Source organism: Silene latifolia, chromosome Y (assembly GCF_048544455.1).
Source record: "Silene latifolia isolate original U9 population chromosome Y, ASM4854445v1, whole genome shotgun sequence".
Taxonomy (NCBI): Eukaryota; Viridiplantae; Streptophyta; class Magnoliopsida; order Caryophyllales; family Caryophyllaceae; genus Silene; species Silene latifolia.
This window is the reverse complement of record NC_133538.1, coordinates 16316015-16335410: the sequence shown is the minus strand read 5'-3', so window position 1 is coordinate 16335410 and position 19396 is coordinate 16316015. Positions and strand designations below refer to the sequence as shown.

General features: G+C 39.8%; 1 protein-coding gene across 1 annotated transcript; it reads right to left on the bottom strand.

The window, feature by feature from the left end:
• Window positions 1-13815: 13815 nt before the first annotated feature.
• Window positions 13816-16761, bottom strand: LOC141627650 (uncharacterized). The gene has a single exon (XM_074440881.1). It carries the CDS (start codon window positions 16759-16761, stop codon window positions 13816-13818), a length of 2946 nt encoding a protein of 981 aa, XP_074296982.1.
• Between the last annotated feature and the right edge of the window lie 2635 nt (window positions 16762-19396).

The following is a 19396-nucleotide window of genomic DNA, read 5'->3' as shown; positions in this document are numbered from 1 at the left end:
CAAATTCTTGCACTTTGGTAGACAAAAAAATGGCATATATTTTGCTAATTCCAAGCCCACAAACAACACCAAAGTTGCTGCTTCAACCCAAAATCAAAACCAGACATGTGATGCTGCTGTCAATGCTTCTGTTTTCTTAGATAGATGGCATTGTAGATTAGGCCATCTTCCTTTTCCTAATTTAAAGTTTTTGCCTATAATAAAAGATTGTAAGCAGCAAACTTCTTCTATTTGTCAAATTTTCCTAAAGCAAGGCTCCATAGAAAGCCCTTTCCAAACAGCAATTCAATTCCAAAAGGATTTTTTAATTACTTCATGTTGACTAGTGGGGACCATACCATACCCCTACGCATTTTGGTTATCGTTTTTTTCTCACCATTGTTGATGATTTTTCAATAACAACATGAACTCACCTCCTTGCCCATAAAAGTAATACACTACCTATGCTTAAAACATTTATCACCTACGTAGAAAACCAATTTCGGGCACATGTAAAAACTATTAGAAGTCGCAATGGTTATGAATTTGGTGACACTCAGGCATTAGCATACTATGAATCTAAAGGCATTGCACATCAAACGTCTTGTGTTTGACACCCCTCAACAAAATAAATGGGGTGGTTGAGAGGAAACATAAACACCTCCTTGAGAGTGTCGGAAGTCTATTTTTTCAAGCTAACCTTCCTGTCAAATTCTGGGGAGAGTGTCTCTTGACTGCAACATACCTTATTAATAGAATGCCCTTATCTTTCCTACACAACAAAGCACCCCTTAAGATTTTATACAAGGAAACACCTTCTTATGATCATCTGAGATGTTTTGGATGCTTATGTTTTGTGGCTACCTCAAAAAGGGGAAGGGATAAGTTCCAACCAAGAGCAACACCCTGTGTTTTTCTTGGTTATCCCAATCGTAAGAAGGCTTACACTGTATTGGACTTGGAGACACAGAGAATGTTTCACAGTAGAGATGTAACTTTCCATGAAAATGTTTTCCCTTTTTCACACAACAAATCTGTCTGAGCATTTTGATCAAGATAGCGTGCCATCTACCCCCACAAGGCATGACAAATCCCATTTTCTTTGGGAACAATAATTCTTATAATGATGAGGATATCTTGACATAAGATATTGAAGGTCTGATGCCTAATCCTACACCATCAACCACACCTGAAGAAAGCCACAGTTCAGAACTGGTTGACAGTGATACTACTTCCCCACCAGTGTCTACCTCTGCCACAGGTAAAGTCAGAAGACTTCCCTCATACCTCAATGATTATGCTGTGGAATTACCACACTCCACTCACTTTGCTTCTTGTCAAACCCACTGGTGTAATCTTGTCAAGTTCAATGCTCTTCCAACATCTTCCTAACACAAAATCAACCACATGACCTCCTATTCTGAGCCATCCAGCTATCAAGAGGCCTCTAATGATGAGAACTGGGTAAAGGCTATGAAGCAAGAGTTTAAGGCTCTCTCCAAGACAAGGGCACATGGGAATTGACTGATTTACTACAAGGACGAAAGGCTATCTCCTTTAAATGGGTATATGATCGGTCCGTTTCGTATTCACAAATAAATAGATGTGGTCGTTGGTCACGGTCGAATCAAAACACAATTTATAGCTTAACAAGCAACTCTACAATTAGTAAAAAGGCAAGTAAAGGTCGGATCCCAAGGGACGGGAGTTGAAATGAGATTTCTATTGTAACTAGTGGTGTCTAAGGGGGTGTCACAAATTGGGTTGATGTAAAAGGTTACTAAACTAGAATAACAATGAAAATAAACAAACAAGATGAATTAAAGGGGTGTAAACAATTGATTAAAGGCACTAGGGTGTCATGGGATCATAGGGGAATCATGGGATATGATCATACAAACATGTTCTCAAATTATAAGCAAGCAATTATTGTTGTGATGGATTGAGTTGGGTTATATCTTACAATCCTAGGAAAGTTTGGGTCCCGGAGCCGAATCGATTAGATTGTACAACACCTACAAGTCGACTTAATCTTCCCTACTCAACAACATGCATGGTCTAATGAGACTCGAGTTGGGTTATGTCTTACAAGTCTCATTGAAAAGATAGGAGATGATAGTAAATGCAAGGATTCATAGGCTTAGCATTTCATCAAATATAACATGTGCATGAGTTGAGATCAAAACAAGCAAGCAAATAAGATATGAAAGCATATTAATTTAAGCATGAATCATTCCCCATGTCGGTTTCCCCTAATCACCCATTAACCCTAGCTAAGAGACTATTCACTCATTATCATGTTGATCATGCTAGCAAGGTTGTCAATCATACCAACAATATGAAACATGATGAATCAATGAAAGTAATTAACAATAATTAAAAAAGGATTAAGAGATTATACCTAGTAATGATTCCAATAATAAAGCAAGAATAATAGAAGTACTTGAATGCTAGATTTGAGAGGTTGTCAATCTCCCAATAATAACCCAAATAATCTTCAATTACCCAAAATAAAGAATGAACAAAAGAGAGATTAAAGAACTAAAAATTGGATTAAAACTTGATTAATACTTGATTACAATATTGAAGAGAGATTTGATTGATATTAACTACACTAATTATTGATAAGAAGAACATGCTCCTCTAATTAGACTAATGGGGTATTTATAGTGAAAATTAGGGAGGATGCATTAGGGTTAACTAAGGGCTAAACTAGTAATTACACTTTTTAAGTAGAGCAAGGAGAAGCCGGTATTTTTGGAGAGAAGGGCTTCTCTTTTCGTAGCTTGAAGAAGACAACCCGTGCTGTGAAGGAATCCGGGCGGATTAAGGTCGGGACGGCCGGATTTGGTCGATGGAATCCGAGCGGATTTTGGGGAATCCGGGCGGATTCTTTGAGGGGAATCCGAGCGGATTCAGCTGGGACACTCGGATTGTGCAAGGGCAGGATGGGCGGATTGTTGACAATCCGCTCGGATTGTCAGTCAGCGTGGTAACTTCTTCTTTTCTTCCCTTTTCTTCATAAATTCCTTGGGGATTTCCTTGGGGACTCAAGGATCCTTTCTCAACATTGCTCTTCTACTATGATATGTACAAAGGCCTTCTAATCTTGTCTCTCCTTGATGCTTGGTCATTGAATTTGATCAATTTAGTCTTGTTTTGCCACGAAAATGCAAGATTCTTACTCCTTTCCTACCAAGGGATCAAAATCTCAAAGAATATGCAAAACAAAGAACTAAAGATAAGAAATGACCCAAATAAGCACTAAAAAGCACGGAAACAAGGGTAATTCGGGGGCTAAATATGCGCCAATTATGGTCACATCAAATATCCCCAAACCGAACCTTTGCTCGTCCCGAGTAAAGAGGTGACAAAGACTAGGACCAATACTAGCCTATCCTAATAATATAGCCGATATGAGACAATTAGCGGGTCTCACTCCGCCCCTTCAACTCACAACAAGACAACCATGAGGTAGGATGCCTTCTTGCAAGGCAAGGTGGGTCTTGCCAAAATGGCGACACATCCAAACATTAAGCACACAAAAACATATAATGGATGCATCTACAAAAAGAATAGCCCCTCCCTCATCAAGTGGCAGAAATTATCTACAAGGGAAGCAATTCAAGGGTACACAATCCTTCATAGATGCAATTTCTTCAAACTACTAAGCCTAGAAGGATACCAATAAATCACCTCCAAAATGTGTCAAACTAGGGTACCTTTGTCCTCAATCGTTAAATGCTTTTGTCAAGAGTAGACTCCCTATGGTGTTAGAAACACTGGAGGATCGTGGAATTCCCCCTCTTGCCTAGACAAGAAGAAGGGTCGTCCCCTCTCTCCATGCACAAAAATGGGATATGATGGATAAAGGGATCAATAGATATTTGAGTTTCATTTTGGGAGTTTGCTTTTGTTTTTGTTTTCCCCCCAATTTCTTGTGGCATTTGACATTTGAGAACACTTTCTTTGCCATTTCTTTTTTATTTTTGGCATTTCAATACTTGACAACTTTTTGCATTTCTTTTTGAATATTTTCAAAGTCACCCCAATTAGTAACGAGGGTGCCTTGTATTTGAAGCTTAGGAGTCTATTTTTGCTCCTCTTTTCTTTTGATGCATTTTTGCAAACTTTCTTTCACTTTTCATTTCATTGAACTCAAATTGATTTCTTTTTGTGCCCATTCCCTTTGATGACAAAAAGGTGGTAGAACATGGATGATGGATGTATGCATGGTTTCAAGGGTCACCTTGGAATAAACGGTAGCCAAGGAGTTATCACACCACAAGGTACTCTTGACTAGGCCTTAATCCATGGGTCAAAGGATACTAGCATGACACATCCTAGGGTGTTTTACAAGTATTCTAACAAGCAAAGTCTTAAGAATAAAAAGCATCTACTAGGGCCTATATACACTTGTCAAGCTTCCCAAGTAGACGGTTTCGCAAAATTTTTCTAACATGTAACTACATGCCATGATGCAACTAACATATAAACATCCTAATGCATATGATTCTACCAACTAATATGCCAAATAAACTAAATGCAAGTCCTAAGTTCACATTGTTATACCGCATCAATCAAAATAAAGCCACATAGTCATTAACATAAAGAGGAAAAAGGAGATTGGAAAGATCATACCATGCGGTCTTCAATATCCTCATGTCTCGGATGTGGCGTAGTCAATCAAAGTGAACAAGGATAAACAAACACAATATATACAAGACAATATATACAAAGGAAATGAACTTGTTTTTGGTTTTTCAATTTTTTTCAATTTTTATGATTTTTTTGAAATTTTTCAATTTTTATGGGTTTTTGAATAAGAGTTAAATGTTAGAATTCCCATCCCCACACTAATATGGGCATTGTCCTCAATGGCCAAAATGATGGAAATTATGCAAAGATGATGTATGGTTTCTATACTAAATGCAATTCTATACTAAGTTACACTACATGATGCATGGTTTTTGTTATGACGGAGAGGATAATTTAGATTACCTCCCGTTGTGTATGCATTAACTTCCCCAAACCGAGTGAGACACTATTGCTAATGTCCAAGGATGGGTATAGTTCATGCATACACTATGCTATGCATGAAACTAGTTTTATCATTTTGGATTTTACAAATGGGAACAATAAGAACACCTCAATGGTACCGAGGTGTGAGTCCTTTGATGTTGCTAGGACTAAACCAACAATGAAATACAAAGAGACAAGACACAAACTTCTTTTCATGAAAAATAAAGATAAAGAGAAGAGATGAGAGAACTTCACTTGAACTTAGGTGGCCGCTCATGCTTGTTCCACCTAGTGATGAAGTAGTCTCCTAGGCATCCGCATCATCTCCCTCTATATCGCTATCCCAAATATCCTTTGAAGCATCACTTAAACTTGGATCCATGAATTCATCTTCACTCTCAAGCTTCACCGTATCACCTCCACAAGAATCCCCACTTTCTTCCCCTTTGCGACCGTTCGCCCCTTCATTAGCCTTCTCCGATTTGGGAAAGAGCAATTCCATTTGAGCCCATGAGGGGAAAGCTCCTTCCTCACTAATCCGTCCTTTTTGAGCCATCTCATAGTATTGGGGTAAAGAGCATAATAAGTATCCACGGAGGTCTCATATTGACGGTAGTGTAAATCTTGCAAAATTCCCGTGACAAAGTCGTCACGGGGGAGGATGAAGGGATTTGGATGGTTATATGGTTGGTAGGGAAAGGGGTAAGGAGGCACTTTTATCTTCTCATTTTGAGTTTGTTGTTCTTGTTGTGGTGGTGGATTTTGTGGAGGTGGAGTTTGCCTTGTTTGACTTGGGATGAGGTAGGAGGGCATTGGGGACAAGCTTCCTCTTCTTGGGGAGACCCGTGGTAGATCGTGTATTGGGAGATAGAGTGGATCGCTCCCTTTTGTCAACCACTTTATCCTCTTATCAACCCCCTCAAGGGTTATCCAATGGTGTTGGACGACAAGTAGATCTTCATTAATTCTTGTTCCCCCGTAAGTGAAGTGTACTCATTGTTCTCATTGAACCTTGGGTTGAAGTGCTTTGCAAGTCTAGTTATGAGTCCACCATTCACTATGTGCTTCATTCCATCATCATCCCCATTTCTAAACCTTGCCCACTTCTCTAGCAAAACTAGAGGTGCGTTGAAGTGATACCTATCTCTCCCTTGAATGTTGAGGTATGATTCCATAAATACAAGGTCCAATTGGTTGACAATGGCGGATCTCGGGCGAAAAAGAGTACCCGAAAGAAATCGATATGTAATCCTCAAGATCGGGTTTTGGATGTGAAAAGCAAGACACTCTTTGGTAAGAATGAAATCCCGGCCCGTCATGGCCCTCCACAATGGTGCAACATTATACTTTTTGGGCTTTGATGTTCGGGTAGGCGAAACATCAAGTCCGAACACATTGGCAAACTCGACAAGGGTCATCATCCTAGAAACATTTTCCAACCGAAACTCTATGCATATCACTTTGTTTACGGTTGTGATCTTCAAAAAGCTTAAGAATTCTAGCACAAGGGACCGATAGGTTGGTTCATACATGCGAAAGAGAGTCGAAAGACCAAAAACCTCAAAGAGTGCTTCTACTTGGTGAAAAATTCCAAGCTTTCTTAAGGTATCATGACAAAGAAATTTAGTGGGAAGAATATTCTTACTTAAGAGTCGGTGGAAGACCAATCGCTGCACATCATCAAGGAATTCCACATTCGAGAAATCATCGAGCCTTGTGAGATCTACAATCTCTACATGTTCCCTTCTAATGGTGTTGAGATGTGAGGTAGAGGAACTTCCCACCATCCTTGGTCTTCTTGCACTTCTAAAGGAGGATCTCCTTGGTGCCATTCTTGCTTCTTTTGTTGGGTTCTTTTGATTTGAAGATTTTACTAAGGATGTTCCTTGTTGATTGAGAATTGGAAACCCTAGAAAATTGGGGATTTTTAATTTTGAGGGTAAAGAGAGTGATTTGGATATGTATGGGAGTCATAAGGAGGTGGGTTTTATAGGGTAAGTGGAAGGAATAGTGATGTGTCAAAGTATGTGTGGTGGGGTGGTAATTTAATTGGAAAAAGTCGGGTTGAAAAATAACGAGAAGACGGATTTAAAGAGAAGACGCTCGGATTCTCTCTTCACGGGACGGGCGGATTCTGGGCAATACGCCGGATTACGCACGAGTAAAATCCCAAAATTTTGACGCCATAAGACGGGCGTCCCGAGCATAAGACGCTCGGATTCTTTCAAGGTGGGACGGGCGTCTTTTTGAGAAGACGGGCGGATTCCAGTACAGAGATTTTTCTTTGAAATGCAAAGGTGAAAAGACGGGTGTCTTTCTTCGAGCGTAGGATTCCTCAAGACGCACGGATTCTTCACGGGCCGCTCGGATTCGACCTCACCCAGAAATCTTCAATTTGTCGGCGTAGCCGGACGTGCGGTTTCTCCCCTATACGCCCGGATTCGACAAGACGGCCGGATTCTCTGGAATCCGCACGGTTCACGCAGTAGCCAATTTTGACTTTTTCTCCTTTCTTCCATGCGTCCCCACACTCGGGCATTTGTTCCTTCCTTCATTCAGAAATTATTAGAAACCCTCCCTCACTTACGCTCATGAAAAGAGTTCATCCTATTATTAAAACAAATGCAATAAATAAATACAAGTTAGGGGGTTAGTATATTTACAAGTGGTGGTTTAGGGAGGACTCCACCAAACTCTCCCTTAGATGGTCCTTTCAAGGGGGAGGAGGCCCGAGGTAGGTAGCCTCGACCTCTCCAATGAATGCTCCTTCATAGTATGGTTTCAACCTTTGACCATTTACTTTGAACTTGCTTCCATCTTCCACCTTGAGTTCGAAATCTCCATATTTTCCAACTTCGGTTATCACATAAGGACCCATCCATCTAGAGTTCAACTTTCCCGGAAAGAGTCGGTAGCGGGAATTGAATAGAAGGACTTTGTCTCCCTTGTGCAAGGCCTTTTGTCGAATTCTTTTGTCATGAAGTGATTTTGTTCTTTCTTTATAAATCTTTGCATTCTCATAGGATTGTAGTCGGAATTCTTCCAACTCTTGGATTTGAATCATCCTCCTTTGACCGCTCAATTTGAGATCAAGATTGAGTGCTCGGATTGCCCAATAAGCTTTATACTCCAATTCAATTGGCAAATGACATGCTTTTCCATATACAAGTTTGTAGGGGGAGGCTCCTATGGGAGTCTTGTAGGCCGTCCTATAAGCCCAAAGAGCATCATCAAGCTTTGTGCTCCAATCTTTCCGAGTCTTGTTCACAACTTTTTCAAGGATTTGCTTGATCTCTCTATTTGAAATTTCCACTTGACCGCTTGTTTGAGGATGATACCCCAAGCCGTATCGATGTTGAACACCGTATTTGGTCAAAAGGGATGCAAGCTTTTTCTCATGGAAATGTGTTCCTCCATTACTAATGATTGCTCTAGGAACTCCAAATCTTAGGAAAATTATCTTCTTGAAAAGCTTGGTGACCGTTTTCGCATCATCATTTGGGGTGGCAATTGCCTCCACCCACTTTGAGACATAATCGACGGCCACAAGGATGTATTTGTTCCCATTGGATGTCACAAAGGGCCCTTGGTAGTCAATTCCCCAAACATCGAAGATTTCTACCTCTAGGATGCCTCTTTGTGGCATTTCGTTCCTCCAAGATATATTCCCCGTTCTTTGACAAGCATCGCAATGAATGATGAACTCTCTTGTATCTTGAAACATTGTAGGCCAATAGAAGCCCGATTGGAGGATTTTTGCAACGGTTCTTCTTGCTCCATGGTGCCCACCGTAGGGTGATGAATGACATCCTTCCAAGATTCCTTGGATTTCCCATTGAGGGATGCATCTCCGGTAGAGCCCATCACTACACTCCTTGTAGAGGTTTGGGTCATCCCAAAAGTACCTCTTCACTTCGAATAGGAATCTCTTCCTTTGGTTGTGGTTCAAGTTTGGAGGGAGCACTTTTCCAACAATATAATTGGCATAATCGGCAAACCATGGGGTGATGCCTTTCAAGTTGTGTTTGAATAGCCATCAAAATATCGTCGGGAAATGAGTCATTGATCGGGGTTTCTCCATTTTCATCATGAAACCGGATTCTTGACAAGTGATCTGCCACTACATTCTCGGCTCCTTTCTTGTCTCTTATTTCCAAATCAAATTCTTGAAGAAGCAAAATCCATGTCAACAATCTTGGTTTTGCCTCCTTCTTTATCAAGAGATGTCGAAGAGCACGGTGATCCGAAAATACAATCACCTTGGATCCAAGCAAGTAGGGACGGAATTTGTCCAAATCATATACAATGGCAAGAAGCTCCTTTTCGGTTGTATCATAATTTACTTGAGAAGTGTCGAGGGTTTTGCTTATATAATAGATGGCATGAAGAGCTCTCCCTACCCGTTGGCCAAGAACCGCTCCAACGGCGTAGTTGCTAGCATCACACATAATCTCGAAAGGTAACTCCCAATTCGGGGGTTGAATGATTGGTGCTGAGATTAATGCTTCTTTGATTCTATTGAAAGCTTCAACACACTCGTTAGTAAATTGGAATTGGGCATCTTTAAGCAAAAGTTGAGTGAGGGGTTTTGCTATTTTCGAAAAATCTTTTATGAAACGACGATAAAAACCTGCGTGACCGAGAAAACTTCTCACTCCTCTAACATTCACGGGAGGTGGGAGTTTCTCTATCACCTCAACTTTAGCTTTATCGACCTCGATGCCCTTTTCCGAAATCAAGTGACCCAAAACAATTCCTTCATTGACCATGAAATGACACTTTTCCCAATTTAGAACAAGACTAACATCTTCACATTTTTGCAATACAAGAGAAAGATTATGCAAGCATGAGTCAAAGTCCTTTCCATAAACACTAAAATCATCCATAAAGACTTCCATTATGGTCTCTAGGTAATCGGAGAAGACACTCATCATGCATCTTTGGAAAGTAGCGGGGGCATTACATAATCCAAAGGGCATCCTCCTATATGCAAAAGTGCCATAAGGGCACGTGAAGGTGGTCTTATGTTGGTCATCCGGGTGTATAGGGATTTGGAAGAATCCCGAATACCCGTCAAGGTAACAAAAGAATTTGTTAGAGGCTAGCCTCTCAAGCATTTGGTCAATGAATGGTAAGGGGAAGTGATCTTTTCTTGTTGCGGAGTTTAATTTCCGGTAGTCAATGCACATACGCCAACCGGTGATCATTCTTGTGGGTATTAATTCATTCTTTTCATTTGTCACTACCGTGGTACCTCCTTTCTTAGGTACCACTTGAACGGGGCTAACCCACAAAGAATCCGATATGGGATATATGATTCCCGCATCAAGTAATTTCATGACCTCTCCTTTGACAACTTCTTGCATGTGGGGGTTCAATCTTCTTTGGGGTTGAATGGTAGGTCTATGGTCGTCCTCTAGATGAATTCTATGCATGCAAAAGTCGGGACTTATCCCCTTAAGGTCATCTAGACTATAACCTATAGCCTTCTCATGTTGTTTCAACACATTAAGCAATTTTCCCAATTGGTCATCATCAAGTCTATCATTAACAATCACGGGTTTGGTCTTTGATTCATCAAGGTAAGCATATTTCAAATTTGGGGAAGGGGTTTTAAAGTAGGAGTTTGTACCTTACTTTCTTCCTTTGGAGTTTCATTGAGAATTTGCTCCATCTCCATTAGACATTCCATTCTCATAGCATACTCAACTTCACTTTCATCAACCTCATCATATTCAAATCCCATGATGGGTTCCTCTTGCTCTTGAGTTTGCAAAATATCCTCTAGGATGGATTGCTCATCCTCTACGGGTTGACATGCTTCTACTAGAATATTATGCACCAACTCGGATTGTGCATGAGTAAGTTCCTTGTTAGCTAGAGCGGCCTCGAAGAGATCCACCTCCAACTCCCAATACATGCTCTTAGCCTCACTTGCTTCTAAGGCTTCTAATGCTTGCATGGGATCCTTGAAGTAGGGGATACTCAAGTGGTCCTCTACAAAACAGTCTATGAAATCCATCTCGCAAAATATCAAACAACTCGAAAAATGATTAGAACAAACCTTGAGGATTTTTACTTCCTCAAGGCGAAGAAAGACACAACTAATAACAAAAGGGAAATCTAAATCAAACAAACACCGTCCCCCTAACGCGCGCCATTTTGATCGGTCCGTTTCGTATTCACAAATAAATAGATGTGGTCGTTGGTCACGGTCGAATCAAAACACAATTTATAGCTTAACAAGCAACTCTACAATTAGTAAAGAGGCAAGTAAAGGTCGGATCCCAAGGGACGGGAGTTGAAATGAGATTTCTATTGTAACTAGTGGTGTCTAAGGGGGTGTCACAAATTGGGTTGATGTAAAAGGTTACTAAACTAGAATAACAATGAAAATAAACAAGCAAGATGAATTAAAGGGGTGTAAACAATTGATTAAAGGCACTAGGGTGTCATGGGATCATAGGGGAATCATGGGATATGATCATACAAACATGTTCTCAAATTATAAGCAAGCAATTATTGTTGTGATGGATTGAGTTGGGTTATATCTTACAATCCTAGGAAAGTTTGGGTCCCGGAGCCGAATCGATTAGATTGTACAACACCTACAAGTCGACTTAATCTTCCCTACTCAACAACATGCATGGTCTAATGAGACTCGAGTTGGGTTATGTCTTACAAGTCTCATTGAAAAGATAGGAGATGATAGTAAATGCAAGGATTCATAGGCTTAGCATTTCATCAAATATAACATGTGCATGAGTTGAGATCAAAACAAGCAAGCAAATAAGATATGAAAGCATATTAATTTAAGCATGAATCATTCCCCATGTCGTTTTCCCCTAATCACCCATTAACCCTAGCTAAGAGACTACTCACTCATTATCATGTTGATCATGCTAGCAATGTTGTCAATCATACCAACAATATGAAACATGATGAATCAATGAAAGTAATTAACAATAATTAAAAAAGGATTAAGAGATTATACCTAGTAATGATTCCAATAATAAAGCAAGAATAATAGAAGTACTTGAATGCTAGATTTGAGAGGTTGTCAATCTCCCAATAATAACCCAAATAATCTTCAATTACCCAAAATAAAGGATGAACAAAAGAGAGATTAAAGAACTAGAACTTGGATTAAAACTTGATTAATACTTGATTACAATATTGAAGAGAGATTTGATTGATATTAACTACACTAATTATTGATAAGAAGAACATGCTCCTCTAATTAGACTAATGGGGTATTTATAGTGAAAATTAGGGAGGATGCATTAGGGTTAACTAAGGGCTAAACTAGTAATTACACTTTTTAAGTAGAGCAAGGAGAAGCCGGTATTTTTTGGAGAGAAGGGCTTCTCTTTTAGTAGCTTGAAGAAGACAACCCGTCTTTGTGAAGGAATCCGGGCGGATTAAGGTCGGGACGGCCGGATTTGGTCGATGGAATCCGAGCGGATTTTGGGGAATCCGGGCGGATTCTTTGAGGGGGAATCCGAGCGGATTCAGTGGGACGCTTTCGGATTGTGCAAGGGCAGGACGGGCGGATTGTTGACAATCCGCTCGGATTGTCAGTCAGCGTGGTAACTTCTTCTTTTCTTCCCTTTTCTTCATAAATTCCTTGGGGATTTCCTTGGGGACTCAAGGATCCTTTCTCAACATTGCTCTTCTACTATGATATGTACAAAGGCCTTCTAATCTTGTCTCTCCTTGATGCTTGGTCATTGAATTTGATCAATTTAGTCTTGTTTTGCCACGAAAATGCAAGATTCTTACTCCTTTCCTACCAAGGGATCAAAATCTCAAAGAATATGCAAAACAAAGAACTAAAGATAAGAAATGACCCAAATAAGCACTAAAAAGCATGGAAACAAGGGTAATTCGGGGGCTAAATATGCGCCAATTATGGTCACATCAGTATATAAGGTCAAGTTAAATTCTGATGGAACTTTGGAAAGATACAAGGCTAGGGTTGTGATTCGAGGGTGCAACCAAAGGTCTGGAATTTATTATCAAGAGACATTTTCTCCAGTTGTGAAGATGACAACAATTAGAGCCTTAGTTTATGTTGTTGCTCATAGAGGTTGGAGTATATTTCAAATGGATGTCAATAATACATTCCTCCATGGTTATTTAAATGAATAAGTATACATGAAATTACCTAATGAATGCCTAATCCTACCAATCAAGTTTGCAAATTAAAGAAGTCTCTGTATAGGCTCAAACAGGCTTCAAGGCAATGGTTTTCTAAGCTAAGTGACTTCCTTAAGAGCCATCAGTATGAACAGTCAAAAAATGATTACTCTTTGTTTATCAGAAAAGACAAGGATAATATCACCATTCTTGCCATTTATGTTGATGATATAATAGTCACTGGGTCTGATCCTAGCCATATTCAAGCTCTTAAACAAGTTTTACATGATACATTTGGTTGGCATTAAAGATTTGGGAAAGTTGCATTATTTCCTTGCAATTGAAGTAAGCTACATGCCTGAGGAAATAATCCTAACTCAAAAGAAGTTCACAAATTAACTTTTACAACAATCTAGTATTCAACTAAGGAAGAAGCAATGTTTTTTTTTTTTTTTTGAAAAAAGATTATCATTTCATTCAATTAAGAAAGAAATTACAAGAGTTTTGCAAAAACTATCCACTAGACAAAACCTCATAGACTAGCAACTATAAGCGGATAGCACTTATGATGAGTCCACATTAGAAGGCGAGTAGAGACTAGAAACTTAATCTTCCTGACAATGTCATGTACAGAGTAGCCTTCCTTCCTCTAAACAGACGGGAATTGCGTTCATTCTAAATCTGATAAACAGCTGCTGCCAAAGTAGTACTGAACCAAGCCATTCTCCAATTCTGCTTGCCTCCAATTCCAGCATGGACAAGTTCAGATAGTAAACAGAGTCCAGGACGATTCACTCCCATCCAATACATAAGCTGTTGCCAAATATCCTTGGAAAAAGAACAATTAAAGAACAAGTGTGCATGATCCTCTAGAGCAGCTTCACAAAGAGAGCATCTATTCACCATATAAAATCCTCGGTGCTGTATATTATCCACTGTTGCTAATTTCTTCTGGGCTGCCAAAGAGCATATTATTCTATGACTAGGAACAATACGAGGGTGAGTCAGAGCTTTAGCCCAAGGACCAACCAGAACAGCACCTCTCAGATAGCTATATGCTGTATTGACTTTAAACTTTCCATGAGAGCACCAACTATTTATCAAGGAGGAGGCATTAGATATACTACCTGTAAGAGCAACCAACCTATCCCTTACAATCAGAATCCCCTTTAAACTAGAGGAAAAGCTATCATGGGCTTGGATATTCCAGATTGTCTGATGCTGCAGAATGTAAGCCTGGTGCCAGGAAGCCCAGCTCCCCACAGCAGTATGAGCCAACAGATAAAGCCATCTGCACTGCAAAGCATCATTCCAAGTGGAGAGATCCTTGATGTTGAACCCACCTGCATCCCAGAGCAAACAGATATCCCTCCATTTTTTAAACACCATTCTATTGCCTTCAAAAGAAATTCCCCAAAAGAAATCCTTACAAAGCTTATTGATCTTATGTAGAACCTCTTGGGGTAAAAGATTACATGAGCACCAGAAAGTTTCCATGCCAAAGATGACAGAATTGAGCAACTGAACCCTACCAGCATAGGTAAGGAAATTAGAGGACCAATGCTGAATAGAATGTTTGATCTTAAGAATGAGGGAATCAAACATTGTCACGGAAACTCTAGAAGTAGACAAAGGCACTCCTAAATATCTGAAAGGAAACTGACCCTCAGAAAAACCAGTTGTAGCAAGAATAGTCTCCTTCACATCAGGATGCACCCCTCCAAAATAAATGTTGGTTTTCTCAATGTTAGCATGAAGACCAGAAAGCTCAGGAAAGATACTAAGAGTGCTCTTAACAGCAGCTACAGAGGGAACATCCCCCCTAACAAAGATCATCAAATCATCAGCAAAAATCAAATGATTTAGCTTAAGCCTAGAACACTTAGGATGATAAGAAACAAGTGGTTTATCACAAAGAGTCCTGAGATATCTGGATAAAACTTCCATGCTGAGCACAAACAAGTAAGGAGAAAGGGGATCACCTTGCCTGATCCCATTTTTCCCTTGAAAAAAACCAGAGAGTTCACCATTAATTTTTAAAGAATACCATGGAGTTTGAATGCAACCAAGCACCCAGTCTATAAATTGCTGAGGAATCCCCAAACCAGAAAGCATAGCAGCAATAAAAGACCATTGGAGGGAATCAAAAGCCTTCCTTATGTCCACCTTTATCATGCAACGAGGTGAAACATTAGTTCTATTATATCCTTTAACCAATGTTTGAGATAGCATTATGTTCTCAAAGATGCTACGACCTTTAATAAAAGCAGCTTGTTCAGCACCAACAATGGAAGTAAGAACACTTTGAAGCCTGCTGGCTAAGACCTTACTAACTGTCTTATAAAAGACAGTACAGCAAGATATAGGTCTATAATCAGTGACAGCATGAGGTATGGCTTTCTTAGGGATAAGAGATATAACAGTTGAATTTGCCTGCTTGGACATTTTGCTAGAGGAAAAGAACTTATTCACAGCTTTGCAAAAGTCCTTAGCTATGATCTGCCAGGCAGACTTAAAGAACCCAGCTGAAAATCCATCAATACCAGGACTACTATTAGAATCCATACTGAATAGAGCATCTCTGATTTCAGAATGAGAAATCTCTCGAATCAGGGATTGCCTATCAGAAGAAGTAACCACAACACCTTTAGAGATAAAATCAGTATCTAAGGTTTCAGTAGGAGAGCTATACCCCAAAAGATCCTGATAATACTGGTTAAAAGCATTGCTAACAGAAGAAAAACCCATATGAAGCTTGTCATGGTGATCATGAATGCCACCAATAACCTGCTGATGAGTTCTCTCAGAAATCTTTGCAAAAAAATATTTCGAACTGCAATCAGAGTCCTGGATATCTTTAATTTTAGCCCTCTGAGAAAGGATAGAAAATTCATGCTCTTTAAGCTTGGTATAATCAGCTATTAAGAGTCTTTCCTCCTGAATAAGAACATCAGAGAAAGGGTTGGAGGCAAGTTGTTGCTGACACTCCATCAATGCATTCCTAGCAGACTGAACTCTGTGAGAAATATTGCTAAAATGTTGCTTATGAAATTGGGTAAGAGCATGCTTAACACTTTTTAACTTCTGAAAGAAACAGTACATAGGGCTACCCTGCAAAGGAGTAATCCAAGCTGCTCTGATAGTTTGTAAATAATCTGGGTGGGCAATCCAACTATTAAGAAAACTAAATCTCTTAACAACTTTTTTGTCCTGAGAAATTTGAACCAGAATAGGTGAGTGATCAGAAAGGCCAGGCTCCTGAAAGTGACCAAAAGCATTAGGATAGGAGGTAATAAAGCCAGGGTTAGCCAAAACCCTATTCAATTTGGACCATACCCTAGTCACAGAATCTTGCTTGTTAGTCCAAGTCATGTCAACCCCAGTGCAAGTAAGGTCATCAAGGTGACAAGAAGCAAGTCTCCCATTATAATGATGAGAGTAATTGTAAACCACATTCCAATTGCTAAACTTCTTCCTAATAATTTTTGAAGCATTATGCTCCTTAACCCTGGTTTCCAAAAGAGCCAAAATATCAATCTTATTAACCCCTAAATAGTCTCTGACTTCACTATGCTTTAAAGGACAGTTAAACCCTCTTATATTCCAGGAAGCAACTTTCATTGAGATTTATCAGGAGGGACAACTTCCTTAACTTCCAACACTACAGTAGAACATGCTGAATGCAACTCAGAAAAAAGACCAGAGGAGGAAGGCATTACCACTGAAGATCTCTGACCTAGCAAAGAGCATCCTGAGTCTACATTCTCCAGTGTAGATACCATTCCAGTTGTGGTCCCTTCTAAAGTAGCACCTAGTTCCAAAGATGTCTCAGAAACAACTGCATCAGACTCCAAAATCTCCCCTGGCTCCAAAACCTGAAACTTATTGGCTAGAGGAAAGGAACCAAGTTGGGAAGGAGAAAGAACAACAGCACCATCTGTAGAAACTTCAGTAAAAGTCCCATCAAGAAAAGGGTCTGCATCATAGGGTTGAGTAACCTCATTCAACTGCTCCTCCACCACAGTGGGCACCTGAATGGAAGCAGTCTGAACCTCTGGCTGCACAGTAGGTGTGCTTTCAGAGACAGGCTTTGGCTTATTCCACTTATAAGTATCAATTTTATGCCCCAGTTTACCACAACCAGAACAGTAAAAAGGAACCCACTCATACACCACTTTCTGAGATATTTGACCCAGAAAAGGAGTATTGATGACAACAGATTCAATAAACTCACTAGAGACATCAATTTCCACCAAGATACGAGCAAAAGAAAGCTTTTCCTTGTTGGTGGTTGCAGGGTCTGCAAAAAGGGGCTTACCAACCTTACTAGCAATCTTACTGAGAACAGTTTCAGACCACAAGTAAGGATCCAGACCCGGGAAAAGGATCCAAACAGGAACAGTTGCTACCCTTTCCATATTACCAGAAAACGTAGGAGTCCATTGCTTAAGAATCAGAGAATTACCACCTATCATCTACCAAGCCTTAGAACTTTGTTCATATCCTCCAAGGAAGAGAATCTAAAGGAGAACCACCCTTTTTTGTAATATTGAACTACAGGAGTTGCAATTTTTGCTCAGTGTTTTGTAACAAAGTCTTGAACAATTTTGAGAGTCGGCTTTGCCCCAATCACATGACCCATTAAACTAAATTCCCAAATCTTGAGTTCATCCACAAAATCAGTTTCCTCAATATCAATTTCAGAAGCAACAGCACTATTTTGACAAAAATGTAAGCTCATACCCAAATTTTGTGGTGCTTTAACCACATGAGACCAAGTTTTAACAGGAGTTTTACCCACAACATCAGAAACTACAGGAACAGACGTCAACGAAACCGAAGGAACCACAGTATTATCCACTAGAACACTCAATTTCTCCGAATGATCAACTACCTTTGAGACATCAATCACTAAACCATCCGAAGATGAATTAGGGTTTGGTTCAATCAAAGTAGTAGACAGAGGAATAAATTTTGCAGAAGAAAGCTTAGATGAAAGAGGAGAAGAACGAGTGATACCAACCGCTTTTATCGCAGAAGAAATCAACTCATTAACTGTCCCCAATTCCATGGGAGCTTGAAATTCCGCCATGGAAACATCACCATTAACAACAATTGAACTATCTGAAGGAATCGGAGCTTTAGGAGTACTAGTTTGAGGACGATTCCGCGCTATGATGCCTCGAGTTCTCGCCATGGATTAACCGTAGAAGAACAGAGTAGCAAAGAAAAACATGGAAAAATGGTGATATTTTTGTTTTTTCCGAAAAATAGAGAAAGTTTGTTAAAGAGAGAGAAAGTTTGTTTAAGAAGAAGCAATGTTACACATTTGTTAGTCAATTAAAAGTTTGATTCTAATGACAAGACTCTCTGTCAAGATCCTACATATTACAGAATGATCATTGGGAAGCTCAATTTCTTGACACACACTAGACCAGATCTGTCCTTCACTGTCCAAACTCTGAGCCAATATATGCATGCTCCTAATCATTCTCATGTTCAGGCTGCTCATCATGTTTTGAGGTATTTACAAAGTGCCCCTGATCAGGGTATTTTGCTTAAGGGGTCCAATCATCTTACACTCCAAGCTTTTGCTGACTCTGACTGGGCAACATGCTCCATCACTCGCAGATCTATCAATGGTTGACTCATCCAATTAGAGCAGTAGGGAAACCCTACCTTAGCACAGATCTATCAATGGTTAACACAATCAATCTTAAATTAATTACACAATCAACTGCTCTTCTACGAATTCTCCACTTAACAACAATCATACAATCCAATCACAATCATGCAAAATAACCCCTTTCCCCAAATTCCAATACTAGGGCAAACCCTAAAAGACAAACTGGCAAAACTTATAGAACTAGTGGCTTACCGACGCAATCGACGCAAGAGAGGAAAGAACAAGGGCTCACGAACAATCAACGATCTTGGTAGAGATTAGAGGTGATTAGAGTTATGTAGAATGTTTAAGGTTTTTGTAAAAAGTGAAAAGTGAAACAGTAAATCTCAATTTATAACTCTAATCGTCTTTAATCAAACCGTGGAAATAATCCCCGTCAGACCTGATACTCGGTCGAGTATAGAGAATACTCGGCCGAGTATCCCTTACTCGGTCGAGTATTACCATACTCGGCCGAGTATTCCTGGACAGTAGCCTGAGCAGAAACACACGACGCATTACTCGGTCAAGTAAGCCCTATTCGGCCGAGTAACAAGACCTAGAAAAGCGTAGTATTACAGTTTTCCCTCC